Source organism: Terrapene carolina, unplaced genomic scaffold (assembly GCF_002925995.2).
Source record: "Terrapene carolina triunguis isolate 2854851 unplaced genomic scaffold, T_m_triunguis-2.0 Scaffold310, whole genome shotgun sequence".
In the NCBI taxonomy this organism is placed as follows: Eukaryota; Metazoa; Chordata; order Testudines; family Emydidae; genus Terrapene; species Terrapene triunguis.
Genome location: NW_020664661.1, coordinates 4,281,582 through 4,298,340, shown reverse-complemented (window position 1 = coordinate 4,298,340; position 16,759 = coordinate 4,281,582). Strand labels below are relative to the sequence as shown.

The 16,759-nt window shown below is 47.8% G+C and overlaps 1 protein-coding gene across 4 annotated transcripts in view; it reads right to left on the bottom strand.

Moving 5' to 3' along the window:
- Positions 1 to 2,395: 2,395 nt before the first annotated feature.
- The window catches only part of PAX2 (paired box 2), a 100,443-nt gene continuing 86,079 nt past the window's right edge, over positions 2,396 to 16,759 (bottom strand). For 2 of the 4 annotated variants that reach the window (XM_024218732.2, XM_026657800.1), the window contains 3 exons: positions 10,567 to 10,668; positions 3,972 to 4,058; positions 2,396 to 2,517 (listed from right to left, as the gene is read on the bottom strand). In XM_024218732.2, the coding sequence (XP_024074500.2) occupies positions 2,396 to 2,517; positions 3,972 to 4,058; positions 10,567 to 10,668 (311 nt within the window). Of the gene's footprint in view, positions 2,537 to 3,971; positions 4,059 to 10,566; positions 10,669 to 16,759 lie in introns of all 4 variants that reach the window. The other 2 variants (XM_026657799.1, XM_026657801.1) reach the window with 1 other exon arrangement.

Sequence of the window (16,759 nt, the reverse complement as noted above, 5' to 3'; positions counted from 1 at the left end):
GTGGGTTCACAGTAATGAATCTGGAGCAACTCCATTGACTTAGTGGGGGTGGAGTAACTCTGTTGACTTCACTGGAATTACTCAAGATTTACCAGAACAAATTTTAGGCCCTTATCTTCTGTGTAAACAAAAACATTCCCTCTTAGCATTCTGTGCCATCCCATTGCAGAAAACGCATCCATATGGTCACCCTGAGATATGCAAGTGCTGAAAAGAGCTCTGGGTGAGTGGGGTCTTTGGGACCATTACAGCCAGTTGCTGATGATGGACTTTTCTTGCCTTCAGGCTAACCCTGGAGACAGAAAGCTGAGTCAATGTGCACATTTCATTCAGAGGCTGGGAACCATGGGCTTTATACAAATGCTAGTTTTGGAAATTGCTCCACGGTTCACATTTCCACCCTCAATGGGTTGACTCTATCCTGCCTTTATTTATGGACAGTGGCCCACTCATCTTATCCCAATCCTCTCTCTAAACCAACAGTGAGAATCTACCTCTTGCTGCCCAGGAGACCAGCTCTAGCCTTCATGTTTTCTTTGACTAGCTTTTTGGGAGTGTCAGTCCAAAGAACAGGAGCATCTGAAGTTGCCAGCAATACAGGAGTAATAAGCATTTCCACTGACAATCAGCCTTTTGCAAAACAGTGCTTGGCAACCACTGGGGAACCAAAGAGAGCAGAGAATCACTACAGAATCATTACAAGAGCATTCAGGAATCAGGGAGTGAATATTATGGGGGGGTAATATAGGGTTGAGGGTGCAAGGATGAGGGTATAGGGGATAGATGTTAGGGTGCAGAACACAGAGAACTAAGTGTAGGGATTAGGGTGAAGGGACCGTGGGAGTGGGATAGGGCATAGATAGCAAGGCTGTAGGGGTTTGGGAACTGAGAATAAAACACTTAATGGGGCTGTAGGGATTAAGATGTAGGTATTCAGGGACCGGTGTAGGGCACAGGTATTAAGGTGTGGGAGTTAAGATGTCAGGTTGACTGAGGCAGGTGTGGGTGAAGGGAGTAGGTGCAAGTTTAAGTGCATGGGAACCAAGTGTAGGGAACCAAGCAACAATCCCAGCCAATTCTGAATTTGTCTGTTTCAGCTCTGCTGGCTGAAGGGAGATCTAATGGACCTGCATGAAACCCCACACGTTCCTTTCTACCACAAGCACAGATAGAGCAAGAGACTGGGTTTGTTTTCTTTGTTTGATGACAACTGACTCGGAAAAAGCTGACTTCCCACGAGGTGCGTTTAGTTGGCTGGTTTGGTAATTTTTTTTTTTTGCCAGATGTGAATTGTCCATACTGCTCCCCAGAGAATGGGATTGGGATTAGGAAAAGAGGAGGTGATGGGGCCTCCAATCCTCTCCACCATCACATTCTAGTGCAAAACAGAAAGGAAATGAAACCCAAGAGTGAAAGGGGAGCATCAAACATCAGAGGAACTTGTGTGCCATTCGGGCGAGGGGATTTGGGTTTATTTTTGTAGGGTTTTTTTTATTTTGTTTTTTTGTTGATTCTTTTTTTTTTTTTTAGAAAATTGGGGATTTGTTCATTTTTTTTCCTTTTTACAGACCTTCATGACAAAGCATAAAAACACAGTTATATTTATATATCTATTTATATATTTCTTCATTTCATCGGTCGGTTGGTTGATGTCGCTCCATCCTCCTGTCTGAGCTGATTGTGTGTCACAGAAATCATGTTTGTGTGTGTTTCAACCCAACTCCGGCCTGCGAGGTCACAACACGCCGGGTGTGGCCTTCAAACGGAACCTTGAAGGAAGCCAAGGCATGAAGAGAAGAGTGGGGATGGAGCACACAGAGAGACCTGGGGCGGGGGGGTGGGAGGAGGAGGAATGGAGAGTGTTGCACTTGGGCCTTTCCTTCACTGCCAGATGGGTTGCCTCTCTGTGCTGCCATCCCCATGCTAGCCAGACCAGTCCCTCAGGCCTCTGAAACAGGCTTGTTGGTTAGCGTTTTGAAGCATCCACCACGGAAGAAAGTTTCTCGAGGGAACAATTTGTTGCAGGTGGCTTCCTCTCCACTTCACCCTGCCTCTACCGCTCCCTGGAGAACAGGGTCCTGTATAAACAAGGGTTGCGGGTTGCATTGCTTGAATTCCCCTCAGTCTTCAAAATCAGGGAGGCCTTGCATGGCTGAACTGTGCCTGGGATGGTTTGAAGGTCTACAGCAGCAGGTGAGCTGGCCACAGGCCTTTCCTGTTGTCCACGGAAGTAGTTGAGTTGGGGCGAGGGACAGAGTGCAGGGGATGCGTATTTCTCAGTCCGATGTCACGAGCGCTTCGATCCAGCACATTCTGCAGGGAAGGGGAGGGATAGCTGGGCGTGGAGGGGGACGGAGAAGTTCTCTTCACCCTTCCCGGGCATGGAGAAAGTTGATCAGACAGGTACAATATGAAGGCCTAAGCTGTCGCCCTGCAGTTTCATGTGGTTTCCATGGTAACTAGTGGCGGTCATAGGCAGCGGCAGCAGTGGGAGGTGCAGCGCCTCGGGATGTGGCACTATAATAATAAGGGGAACCTGAAAGTTAACACAGGAGAAGAATGGACTGGTTTGAAAGGACAAACAGTAAAAAAATAAAAATAAAAAAAGAAGAAAAGAAAATGAAACAAAAGAAAAGAACAAAAGGAGAAGGACCAAAGGAAGGACGTGTGGCCAGGAGCAGGTGGGCCAACACTTCCACCCAACTGCTGTATTTCTCTGAGGATACATTACCACACATCATGCTCCTGGCAGAGCTGGTCTCGCCAGGGCTGGGAAATCCTCTTTCTGTAGACCAGCGGTTCCCATGCTATGGGCTGCGCCCCCACTTGGGGTTGTGCCATCAGCAGATGAGACTGCGATCCCAATTGAATATGATGGCACCTCCGCCAAATGGCGCCCTCTGCTTGATGTTGCATGCACCTTGAGTGCACACCTATTTCTGCTGGGGCCCTGTGGAGGCGCTGCAAAATGAGCACCCTGTCCTGGATTCTTTGGTTGCTTTGTTGCTTTCTGGTATTGCGGGAATCAATAAGTCTCCAAATGGGGGTGTGCAGGCAAAACATCTGGGACCCATTGCTGTTGCCCTTCAGCACAGGGGCTGAGAGGTCAGTGTGTGAGTATCACTCTGGCAGCACCCTGTACCTGAGCTACAGCAATTCATCTGCTGTAGGCCTCTAGGGGTTGGGTTGACTGAACAGATGTGATATGGAGCTGCGAGCCATCTCCAAACGCAGCTGGGGGAGAAACAAAACAATTGTCCGTTGTTTCATTGCTTGGGATTTTGGTCACACTTGGAAGAGAAGCTCTCCGGGCGGTTATTGGATGGGAGTTAAATAGTGATTGATTATTAAGATCCCATTTGCTGAGGTTTAACAACAATGGAATAAAATTTGTATCTATTACCCAGTTGTTAAACCTTAGTGAATATGTAGTTAATAATCACAGCTTATTTATTTTACATACAATAAATCTCCTCCTGTTCCCCTACAAGGAAATGCTGTGTGAGAGGACAGAGTTTTAGGGCTTTTCTCCCTCCCCCCCAACAGATTTTACTTTTTCTGTGAACATTAGGTTCAGTGGGGCTCCAACCCTGCTGGACAGACTCCACCAGCCACCGACAAACTTGGCCAAATTTACCCAGGCATTGTGGGCATTGCTCCTGGGTGGAGAACTTGCTGACAACCCTTGGAATGGGCTCTGGGTGCAACCCATGGAGAAAGGAGAACCTGAAGTGGATTTCTGACCTAATCTGAAGTAGAGTCTTGGAGCAGCCTCAGGCCGGAGAAAAAACAGATGTCATGAAAATACTCACTGAGAGGCCAGATTGGACAGTGAGGGAAAGGACTCTTAGCCTGGCCAGATACTTGCAGACCCATTTCAGAAAACAAACTAACAAACGAAAAGAAAACAAAGAGACGTACAGAAGGAGCGCGAGGCGGGTGTGTGTGTGTGCGGGCGGGCAGGTACTCACTTAGTAACGCGGGGTTGCTGAATCGCCAGGCCTCATTGTAGGTCGTGTACTGAGGGTGACTGTAAGGGTTCCCCGAGAACTCGCTCCCTGCAAGGAACAAAGTGGGAAGTGAAACACAGTGGGAAAGACATGTCTCTACCCTTCCCCTGAGCTGGCGCTTAGGTTCATCTGACCCAGGCCATACCAGTTTATGTAGTTTCTTCACCCACCTGGAAGTGCAACTTAAGGATATACAATTCTTTAATTTTCAGTGCAATGCTGCCGATCCTGGACAGTCAAAAAGCATGAGTCAGGCCCTCAAAATCAAAAGATCTTTCTAAAATGTTTAAAATATTGGTCTCTTTTTCTTTGCCGACTGGTTTCCAGATCTGCAGGGTGCACTGTGGGGTCATATTTTCAAGCTTTGCTCTGCAACCATGAGGGATAGGAATTTGCTTTTTTTTTTTAAAAATGAAAGCCAAGATCCACACCTAATCCCATGACTCCAGGAGCTGGGCCTTTAAAAGAAACACCAAATATTGCAAGACTCATGATAAAACCCAGGAATTGGCAACACTGTCAATAGCAACTCACGTTGGTCAGTTTTGTTCTTAGTAGGATGCTGGGGGTTGTGAAATAGGGAAGGTTTGTTAAGGAGGAAATCGTGGGTGGTGGTCATCAGAAGCACTTCACAGGGAAGTGAGGGGGAATGCTATATATGAACTGCAGAGTGGAATATGAATGCACAGCCCTTTCTTTCCTCCCCCCTCCATAGCATCGTCCAAGACACAAGAGTGGCTCTGATGTTATGGGGGCCCCATTGATATTCTCTCAATGACTCTTTCAAGTACATAAAAGGTTGTTACAAGGAGGAGAGAGAAGAGTTGTTCTTCTTAACCTCTGAGGATAGGATGAGAAGCAATGGGCTTAAATTGCAGCAAGGGCAGTTTAGGTTGGACATTAGGAAAAACTTCCTAACTGTGAGGGTGCTTAAGCACTGGAATAAATTGTCCAGGGAGGTTGTGGAATCTCCATCATTGGAGATTTTTAAGAGCAGGTTAGATAAACACGTCAGGAATGGTCTAGATAATACTTAGTCCTGCCATGAGTGCAGGGCACTGGACTAGATGACCTCTTGAGGTCCCTTCCAGTCCTATGATTCTATGACTTCCATACAAAACTTGCTCAGGTTACAAGTCAAAAGGTGATTTTTCCAATTGCTAGTGCAACGGATGCTGCTTGGGTTTGAAAGGTGAACTGGGTTCTTTCTGCCTCTGGGTTCTCTTTGTCTCTTCATCTTTGCCTGAGATGGGCCCAAACCAACATGACTATGAACTCTGTGAAATGCTGGAAATCTGGATCAGGATCCAAATTTTGCAGCTTCGGCTCAGAAGAGCACCCAGTGCACCTCCCTAGCTATATGGGCTCTTCAGGGCTAATGAACTTGCAACTGAGAAAATATGACTGGAAGACAAACATTGAGGTCAGACTGGGTGATCATAATGGTCCCTTCTGATCTTAAAATCTATGAATCTGTTGAATAAGGAGATGGCATTTTTAAATAGATACTTGTTTGATCATCACCTCTCTTTAATGAAACTGCAGGCAGGCTGGGAAAGAGCAATGCCAGCCGAGAGCTTATGTAATGCACTCAAATGTCACTGAACATAGGTCTGAACTTTGACAGTGGGAAAAGAACAAAGTGGCCATGGTGCCTGGTCTGTACAGTCTAATAATAACTTGCCAGCTATTCTCTGTAGGGACCAGAGTCCTTGGTAGAGAAACAATGAGTGTAGAAAGCATCCAGACCTTCTAATAGAGATCCACAGCATGGAGGTTAAAGGCAATAAAGCAAAGTACATGGAATGCCTCAGACACAATTACCAAAGAGATTTCAATTCATTATTCTCTAATCTCTGCCAGTGCTTCCTTCTCAGGAGCATTAGAGCCAATGGGCCATATTCTCTGCTGGTGGAAACTGAGTCCATGGAGTCAACACAGCTACAATGATTTACCCTTGATAAGGTTCTATTGGGTTTTCTAAGGAATTTAGAATAATAGCATAAACTAGTCACCATAAAAAGGTCAACTTTTGTCAAGAGCTACATCCCCCCTTCCATCCTCCCCTCTCTGGGGTCTGAGGTACTGCAGTTACAGTAGTTCTTACTCTGAGGGCTTGTCTGCACTTGAAATGCTACAGCTGTACTGCTGTAGCACTTCAGTGTAGACACTACCTACGCCGACGGGAGGGGCTCTCCCATCAGTGTAGGTAATCCACCTCCTCGAGATGTGATAGCTAAGTCAATGGAAGAATTATTCCGTCAACTTAGTGCTGTCTACATGATGACTTAGGTCGGCTTAACAATGTTGCTCAGGGAGGTGGATTTTTCACACTCTTGACTGATGTAGTTAAAACAACCTAATTTTCTAGTGTAGACCAGGCCTGAGTAGAGGGGAATAGATCAGATTCTCAGATTCTACCGAGTTGGAGCCGTTGGCAAATGTTGACTTTATAATGGCAACCACTGAATGTGCTTCCAATCCAGAAACATCCAGTCCTGGAAACCCTGATGGATAGATGTGGGACAGTCACAACATCCCTGCTAGAGAGAACACGGGATGCCCTGGGGGGCAGGCAAAGGGAGACTACACAGAGGCAGAGTACCAAGCATGGCCCTGCTGTAACACCACTGAAGTGTGCTGCTCAGCAGAGTTGTACCAGGGAGAAACCTAGCCCAGAGAGAAGGAAAAGGCCAACCAGATGGGCATTTCTGCTCCGAGCTGGCTCATATAGCATAGCCCATGTGCTGTATGGCTGCGGGGGAGAGCAAAATTCTGATATTTCAAGGCCTCTCTCTCTCTCTCTCTCCCTTCTCTGTTGTCATCCTAAACTGTTTACAGTGATCCTAAACCACAGGTTAAGTAGAGGAGAAAGAGCCCCACTCTGGTGCAGCCATGGGGAGCTGGGGAGGATGGAGGGCAGCCATTGGAAACGGTGTTTATTGACGAGGAGTGAAAGCATGCATGCAGTAGGATAATGAGCTTTTGAGCTCAACTGTGACCAAGAGGAACTGAGCTATTGCCTTTCCCGATCGCTAATGAAACAAGTGTAATTTCCTCATCAGCATTGGATTCTGTTTAATGCTCCCCCCGTTGCTGCTACCAGCCCGCTGCAGGCTCCATGCTGCTCTCTCTAAACCCCTTCTCCTTTTGGAGAGTCCTCCAGAGGGTTTGCAGAGTGACTCCAGCAGGCAAAGGGGTTGAGGCTGGGGCTGCCGGCTTCTCTAAGAAAGAGGGGGAAGGGAGTCAGGGATTGAAAGTGTCCTGTCACTTGAGCAGCAAGCCTCCCAAGCCTGGAACATGCACAGATCCAGCATAACATTAAAGTAATGTCTGATTAATCCTCCTTTGAGTGACCAATTCCTGCCCTTTGCAGGAAGATTCACTCAGTGACCTAGTAGCTTCCATCCATCTCTAGAGCCAGCGAGCCTAAGTTGCAGCTGTGAAATGTGTGCAAACAGGTGACTGTGAATGCAGGACACATCTTAAGGCAGCATCTGTATGAGCCACAGGGATACTTGCACTGCAGATTACCCATTTTGCACATGCCTGTGTGTCTCTAAGGAGGACAAACTCCTTTCTGTTACACCAGTGCAACCCCATTGATGTCAGCGGGGTTTTACTGATGTAACAGAGATGCATTTGGCTAGAGCTGGTCAAAATGTTTTAGAGGGAATAATTTTCCTTCTCAAAATGCTGCCTTTTTTTTTTTTCAACTAAATTGAAATATTTCCACTTGGGGATCTGGGGCAAAATCAGTACTTGGTCCTGCTAGTGAAGGCAGGGGGCTGGACTCGATGACCTTTCAAGGTCCCTTCCAGTTCTAGGAGATGGGATATCTCCATTAATTATTAATTTTCAACAGACAAGTTTCAAAATTATTCAAAATTGAGTATTTCGTTTAGACTTCCTTGTTTTGTTTCAACTTTCTCATTTCATCTTAACTTTCTTGTTTTGTTTTATTTTGCTTTGACATATATTATTGAAACTAAGCATTTTGATATTATCAGAATGTTTTGTTTCAATGTTACTGCACCAAATATTTCAATATTTTGATTTTTTGTCACAATTTGAGATAAAAAACAAATTTTGAAATGTTGGAATTTCCTGCAGGACAGAAATTCCATGTGTGTCCCTTTGGATCCTGAATGAAATCCCCTGAATCTGAACCTTTCTTCGCAGAGTCTGTGTTGTCTTATGATTCAGTTCTTTAGGCCATACATCTGCACCTCATGTCCAACCACAGAGTCACATCTATGCTCTGGCATCTGTATCATGGCAGCTTAACACAGGAACCAGTAAATCAGGGAGGACCCAAAGAGGCTCCAGTGGTGAGGACCTAGTCTCAAGATCCCTGCAGTGGAGTGGACGTTCAAAGTAACTGAACGATGCAGCTCTCTGGCATGTCAGTACATTTGATTACATCCCAGGAAGATGTTCTCAGACTGGTCAGCAAGAAACCTTCTCTTGCATAATTCCTGTTTCTGGTACACTTAAAGAGTTTCCTGCTATTTGTATCTAAGCGTCTGGATGTTTGCATTTCACATTCCCCATTGGGCCTATCAACGTCTATCTTATGTTCTATGGAACACAGTTATGATGGCTCCAGTTGGACTAGAATACAGGAATTGCCAGACTGGATCAGACCAGTGGTCCATCCATCCAGTCCAGTATCCTGTGACTGAAAGTGGCCAGCACCTGGCACTTCATAGGGAGGTGTAAGAAATACCACAGCATGTCCAAGTAGGTCCCAGGAAAAATGTCCTCCTAACCCTCAGGTTGGCTTAAGCCCCAACGTGGTTGGATTTTCATTTTCAGAAGGACACCTATTTGGCTTGAATAATTTCTTACACATTGCAATTTAACTAGCCTGGTTTTTTTCCTTACCTTCCTGCTTCCATTCTTTGTTTTGGGTGTCTGCATGCCCTGGGTGTTAACTCTGTTGTCATATGGGTAAGCTGAATTCCCTTACCCTTGACTTAAGGGTCTCTCTGATTAGCTTCCTCATTGTTGTCAAATGCACATTTTCTAAAGCGGACTGTCCCAGAGCTAGATTTTGGTATGATCTCTGCCATGGGGATGATGAACTTCATTATACAGTGGTCACTAGTATCGAGTGCCTCAAGGAGAATTACTTCTTAAATCGACTCCTGTGGGTTACTAAGCGTATGTCTACACTTCAAAAAGAGGTGTATTCTTAATTTGGGTTAAAATAGCAGAGAAGGCACGGCAACACTGCTTTAAGCATAAACCGGTTATAAGCTTTAAATATGTGATTACCTGAATTCACCCATTATGACTGGGTTTTGACTGCTATACATCACCTTTGTGTTCCCCTCGCCCTCGAACCAGCTGGGGGCCAAGCCAGATCTTGGCACAACTTAGAGCAGGTTTGGGGCTGCTCTAAATAATGCTGACTCTGCACCACTTGGAGATTTCAACACACAGATAGCGGCGGGGCAAGCTTTGCAGCCCCTCTGCACTGCTGGAGTGGTGAAAGAGGCTGGAGTGGTGCAAGGGGCTGGAGTGGGAGCCAGAATCTGGCCCTATCACTTTTCCTGATCCTATAACCTTACAAGTATATCCCCAGTTATCTTAGGGCTGTAGGCAGTGGGTAGTTTGTTAGCCCTGGGCAGAGAACACTACTACTACTAGCCAGTACCTCTAGGGATGTAATCAGGGATTAGTCAGTTAAGGATATTAGGGCTCAGACCTGCACACATTTATCGTCAGTGATAGTGTTCACTGTTGTGAATAGCCCCACTGACTAGCAGTATGCTCAATAACGTTTACCAGATCAGACCCTTAGCTAGCTATTCCTGGGGTCTGGGCAATGTCTAGTTGGCCTTTCTGTGAGCAGCAGGCAGTACAAGTTAGTCAGACTTGTGCTGAGTGAAGATATTTATCCGTAGCCAATGGGTAGCAGAGAGCCATTTGTCTCTTGGATGCATGGAGCAGGTAGCTAGATATCCTTATTCTGTGGGCAGTGGCTGTGTATAAGAGCAAGCAGTCTGTGGGTGGCTGATTAGCCCTTGGGTTGTTGTAATAAGTAGTTTTCCTTGAGTTGTGCTACTTATTCCTGGTATGTGGGCAATGGGTTCTTAGTGAGTGTAGGCTGTGGGTAGCACTGTAGCCACCCATGGCTGTAGATATTAAGTTACCATTTGCATCTGGTCCTTAGCTGTCCTTTGGACAAAAGACAACTTGTTACCCTAGGTGGGTGGGTAGTTAATTATCCTGAGCCATGAACAGTGGATAATAATTTACATGGACAGTTGGAAGTTAATTATGATAGTTAATGAATACTAAGATTAATTAATTACCATAGGTTATAGATAGCTAGTTGCCCTTAGCTGTGATGAATCAGTTTTCATGGGCAATAGTAGTGCATTATGTTTGACTGTGAGCCATGGGTAGCAGGCAGGGCTTTAAGGGCAGCAGAGACACTGATGGGAAGGGACTTAGAGCTATAGCAGAATACTCCAGTGCCTGAGCAGAATGATCAAGGCCTATACACTGGCTAAGCACAACACAAATGCTTTTGGCATTGACTTACCAGGTACCATTCCTGCGAGAGTTGAGGTTGGGTAGCTGCCCTGTCCAGTCGGCGGGACATGGGGTGGGTAACCGGGCAAGGTGGTGCTCGCCATGTCACGACCTGGAGAGAGAAGGAAGTGGGGACAGAGGATGAGCAGTGACTTGAACTGAGATCCTTCAGCACAGAGCCTGGTGTCTCCTTCTTTCCAAGTGGCCAGGAGCCTCTTGGGCAAACACTCTGAGACTCTGCCTGGGACCTCTGACCTTCCTTTTCACTGGAAGATTTTCGTTTGGAGACCTTGATGCTTTTGAGTCCAAGCTGCAAAGAGGGCACTGAAAAGGAGCCTCTTCAAGGCTCAGAGTCATTCATTTCGTCCCACTGTATACACCGAAGCCAGTTGGGCAGCTTGGATCTATTTAACCTAATAGAAGCAAATCTAAGCTGCATAGGAAGTTCTACCACATTCATCACTGGAGTAGCTGAGCTCCTGCATGTGGTGCAGGCAGAGAGAGGCGGCATGGTCCAGTGCCTAGAGCTGTCAGAAGACCTGGCTTCCATTCCTAGCTCTGTCACTGTCCATCCTTGGGCAAATCACTTCACTTCTCTGTGTCTGTTTCCCCTCCCACTATTTGTCGGTCTAGGCTGTAAGCTCTTTGGGGCAGGGAGTATCTCTTCCCACATGTGCACAATACCTAGCACAATGGGGCCCCTCTAGGTGCTGCTGTCATACAAATAAAAAATAGGACCTGGGGTTTTAATTTGATCCCTTCTTTACTTCTGTCACAGATACAAGTTTTCACTGGTTCTTTTGCAAGCCCCAGAGTCAGGACACTTTCGCCTGCAGGGGATGGGCATGGGGATGGGTGCGGGAGGAGAGGGGCACAGGCCGGTAGATGACAGGGGTTTATTTTTCACCGCTGAGTAAGTGCAGCTGTAGGCTCCTTGCCTGCTGCCAGAGGCATGTCCTCATTGGGACGGGTTCACCTGAAAGCGGGCCAGCGAAGAGGGCATTTTGCTGTGAGTGCTCATTGCATTTAAATGAACTAAAATCATCTCAGAAGCTGCTGGGAGTTTCAAGCCAAAACCAAAATAAAAACCCCTCTAAATAAATTAAGACAATCCTTTCCCCACCGCTGCTGGGATCTTCCCAGCTCAACCTCCTATGCTGCTACTGAGCTCTCAGCCCACACCAGCCCTCCAGATTCCTCTGCTGAGCTGTAGCTTGCCATGGAGCTTGTGCTGTTGGCTACTGCCTTGTTAAATCCATTCTCTGTTCTGTTTGGAGACCTGGATCCCAATTCTCCTTCATCTGTGCCCATGTGAATCAGGACCAGCCACCCCTCAGAAGTCAACAGAGTAGCACTGGTGTATGTAAATGTAAGGAAAACCAGGCCCACTGTTTCAGCTCAGCTTATGGGAGAAATCAAATCTGTGGACTGGGCCCTGGAACCAGCCTTACACTCAGCACTCAGGGTAAATGAACCCTACCTCCCAGCAACGGGTGAGTTCTCTCTAGGGGGTGGTGGGTAGAATCAGTGTCACAGCTTTTGGACTTTGACTAGTGATTGGTGAACCAGACTGGTTAAAATAAGAAGAAATGCAAGCCTTGGTCTGTCCCTTGAGAGGGTCCCCACCCATTGCCGTCTCTCCTCACCCTGGATGGTGGGAATTTGCGGGTTGGTTCTGCTGCACTCTGTCCATCCCCCAGAGGTGATGCCTAAGAGTGCATCATGCCATTCTATTCTATTCTATAGGTTCTTATCCCACCCTCATCACGGTGGTACCTTAGTGATTTCCAGTCATGCATTAAGCAACGTAATTAACATCTGTCATGTGTGGGTTGTTCTTTCTTTCATCCTCTCCCTTGGGGGAGAATTATGTGTACAGTGGAGCGTCCATGCTTCGGACTCGCTGGGCTTTCCCAGGCTGAGCAGCCTGGCACATTACAGCAGGTGTCAAGTGGGGAAAAATGTCACTGAAAAGTGGTGGAGACCTCTCGGCTTGATATCCCTGTACTGAAATGCTGCCGTGGCAGGTGAAGTACATACACATTGACATTCCTACTCAAATGTGGGGACGCAGGCACATGCACACAAATCACACCAGATCTACGCCCACTCAGATCTAGGTACACCCCCTTCAGATTCACACCCAGATCTAGGTACACCCCCTTCAGATTCATATCCAAGTATAGGCACCCCCCCTCACATTCATACCCAGATGTAGGCACACCCTCCACCCTACATTCACACCCAGATGTGGAAAATACAGTTGGAGTTGGACACCTAATTCCCTAAGGCTCCTTCAACAGTGCCAGCCTGGAAAAAGAAGGTGACAGCTCTCCTCCGTCTGGGGCAGTGTGGCAATGCAGACTGCGCCACCATCTTGGCTGTGGTGGAACCAAACCAGATTACACATCAGAGTTTCTCCATGGGTTTCTCTGCTGACATCACATGGGGGCCCTGCTTTACTTTGATGGGGTTTCACTTGGTTGTAGTTTGGTAGAACCTGTGACACTCTGGGGTCACGGGGGGTAAAGCTGCCTAGTTCTTTAGATGGGGTTTTGGTTGCCTCTCAAAAAACATCAATGGCCTCATTGAGGAACATTTTTTCAGGGTGGTGAACACTCACTGACATCAATGGGACTATTCAAATAAGAAAGAGAATGACAAGGGGAATAAGGGTTCTGAAGTGGAGCCCTGGAGCATGCCCTGCACACAAACTTCTTTCAGTGTCAGTGCGCAAACAGGCTCATCACATAAGTTCCCTGTAAGCTGCATGGCCGCCATGCAGGCAGGGAGAGCCCAGCCTAGGCCCACTGGAGCTGCCGGGGAGAGGAGCCCTTCGCCCGGCTCAGCCCAGCCCAAGCCCACCAGAGCTGCCGGGGAGACGAGCCCGTCTGTCGGCCCGGCCCAGCCCAGCGCCACCAGAGCTGCGGGAGGCCGTCCGCCGGCCTGGCCCAGCCCAGGCCCGCTGGAGCTGCCTGGGAGAGGAGCCCCTCCCCCAGCCCGGCCCAGCCCATGCCCACCGGAGCTGCCATGGCCGGGGAGAGGCACCTCTCATCCGGCCCCGAGCTGCTGCCGCAAGAGAAGGCTGAGGGGAGTCCTCTCTCACCACCACAGACCCGGGGCAGCCTGCACCCCAAACCCCTCATCCCAGAGCCCGCACCCCCAGCCAGAGCCCTCACCCCCCCACACCTGAACCCTCTGCCCCAGCCCTGAGCCCCCTCCCACATTCTGAACCCCTTGGCCCCACCCCCGCCACACATCACCTCCATATTGGTGCACAGAACAAAATTCATTCCGCACATGGATGTAAAAAATTAGAGGGAACACTGCTCATCACCCACCTGAGCTCACAGGTCAATGACAAAGCCAGATTGCTGTCTGATTTCTGACAAGCCTCCATTGCCAGGTCATTCCCGCAACCCAGGAACCACCTGAGTGATCAAAACGGAGCCCTCGACTCAACTGTGGCTCTCTGAGCTAGAGAACGGAACCTTGAGCTTTCTCCCATCTACAGTTCCCTGGCCTGAAGGCAGAGAGATACTGAAGGAACCTGCATCTCCTGAAACATTTCACCGTGCTCTGCTCCAGAGGCTGCTTGTCGAATGTGCAATTAGAGGAACATTGCTGGAGATAGCTTGGGCTAGGCGAGACACAGAACTTAGAAGCACCAAGACGCTGCCTTCAAGTTTGGACCAAGAGAGCTCACAATACTGTTTTGCTCCCTGGTCTCCTACTGGGAGGTTCTCAAAAGAGCCAGAAAATGAGGAATAGAGATTTTAACAATGCAAACCTCGATGAAAAGGGAGACGTTAGAGGGAATAACAACAACATAGGAAGTAGAAGGTAGAGGTGGCACTGTTTGCATTGGGCACTTTCCAAACTTAAAGTAGTCATGGGCCCTGAGCTGAAAAGCTTAATGCACTGAAAGGACATGAAACACATTCCCTAGATGGTAGAGCCAGAACCGCCACCTTGGGTCATCCAGTCTGAGTCACCACACACTTTTGCAGGATGGAGTTCCTACTATTTGATAGACTCCAAGGCCAGAAGGGACCATTGTGATAATCTAGTCTGACCTTCTGTATAGCACAGGCCAGAGAACTTCCCCCAAATAATTCCGGTTTGAACTCGTTCAGAAAAACATCCAATCTTGATTTAAACATTTCCAGTGATGAGGACTCCACCACAACCTTTGGTAAGATGTTCCAATGGCTAACTACCTTCACTGTTACAAATGTACACCTTATTTCTGGTCTCAATTTGTCTAGCTTCAACTTCCACAGCCGTTGGATGGTCTTAGATCTTTCTCTGCTAGACTGAAGAGCCCATTATCAAATATTTGTTCCCCGTGTCAGTACATCTAGACGGATCAAGTCACCCCTTAATTGCCTCTTTGTTAAACTAAATAGATTGAGCCCCTTGCATCTATCGCTATAAGATGGATTTTCTAAACCTTTCAGCATTCTTGTGGCTCTCCTCTGAACCCTCTGCAATTTGTCAATATACTTTTTTAATTGTGGGCACCAGAACCGGACACAGGATTCCAGCAGAGGTAAAATAACCTACCTGCTCCTGCTCATCTAACCTGTCTGTGAATCTCTGCTGTGTTGGTCCCTCAGTTGCCTCCCACAGGAGTCTGTTCCATTGTCCAACTGCCCTGGCAGGTAAAAAGTTTCCCTAGTATCTAGCTCAGATTTTTCCTTCTTTGACCTCAGGCTTCTGCTCCTTGTCTTAACAGCTTCTTACACTGTGAAGAAGCCTCTTTCTTCATTTCTATTGTTAGCTCTAAGGCTGGCCCATTTGAAGACTACATAACTTTATCACCTCCGCTCTCTCCCCACCACACCTCTTATCTTTCAGCCTTTGAACCATTGTTGTATTAGCTGCAGCTTCTTGATCTCTTTCCTTAACTGGGGGCTAGGACTGCTCACAGCAGTCTGGTGATGCATGCACCAGAGCAATGCACAGCAGCACTACAGCCTCTTTAGTTCATCCCAGGATTCCCCAGTCCCAGTGGTTCTCAACCTTTTCCATACTTGAGCTCCACCCCAGCTCCCACTCCCATCTAGTTGTGACCCCTTCTCCCATTTAACTACATACAACCCTGAAACCTCTTTGTGACCCCCCCACCACGTAGAGAACCCCCCACATAGAGAACCCACGCCTTAGATACAGCCCTGAGGATAATTCTGGCTTTGGGGCTTGCTCTGTTAGCGTCTGTTCACTTTTCTAACTGACATTTCAGGAGTGTGCAGTTAATCTCCCCCTCAGATGGGACTGAGCCCCTCACCGGCAGCATTCCCTATATGCATGAATAATCCCTGTTCCCTGCCATCCAAGGCTGGCTGCTGGACTGCCCAGAAGGGGCGCCATGGTGAAAGGTCATGAGGAAGGGCTGGAAGTCAGCCTGCCCACAGCTGGCTGGTGAGGTGCAGGTGAAAGGGGTGAGGGAGGCTCATTGAGGCTCTTGCTTTATCCCGAGGGGAGAGGAGAGGCTTTCTTTGGTAGGGTAAGGGATGGACAGAGATAGACAGACAGAGCACAGGGAGAACAAAATGGGTGAATGAAAATGGAGTGATTAAAAAAACAACAGGGAGATTAATTTAAAAAATGACAAAGGTTGGGGGCAGATCCAAGGAGCAGAGATAACAGCAGGGAATATATGCAAAGGCCCAGGTTCTGATCCCAGTGATGCCTCTACTGGGATGGGAGGGAGCAGTGCAACAGAGTAGGGAGGAGAGGGACGCACAGGAGGGTACAGGGAGTGGGATGCAAGAAGAGGCAAGCAGAACAGGATGGGGTGTGGGTGGAAGCAGTGCAGGGGGCAGGGATGGGAGAAGGATGCTCTGAAGCTTCTGGACTGTCCTTTCTGCTCCTCCGTCCTCTCTGTGGGGTCAGGGTGCATGATGATGTGGTGCCAAAACTCTTTTCCCTAGGAAAAGTGACTGCTGTGTCATCTCAGACCCAAGCTAGGGTTCCTTGGTGGAGGAGTATGGTACATCTCCATTGAGATACTTCTGAATGGGAAACCCAGATGTGGCAGAATTGGGCCAAGACAAATTGGCCATCAGAGTACTCAGTGAAGACCCAAGTAGAACCTAGTTCTCAGGGAGGTAGGCTACCAGACAGAAACCCTGGGCCCCCAACCTAGGTGTCTATGTCAGGGACTCACCCAGCTCAGAGATCTAAAATGTGGCTATAGA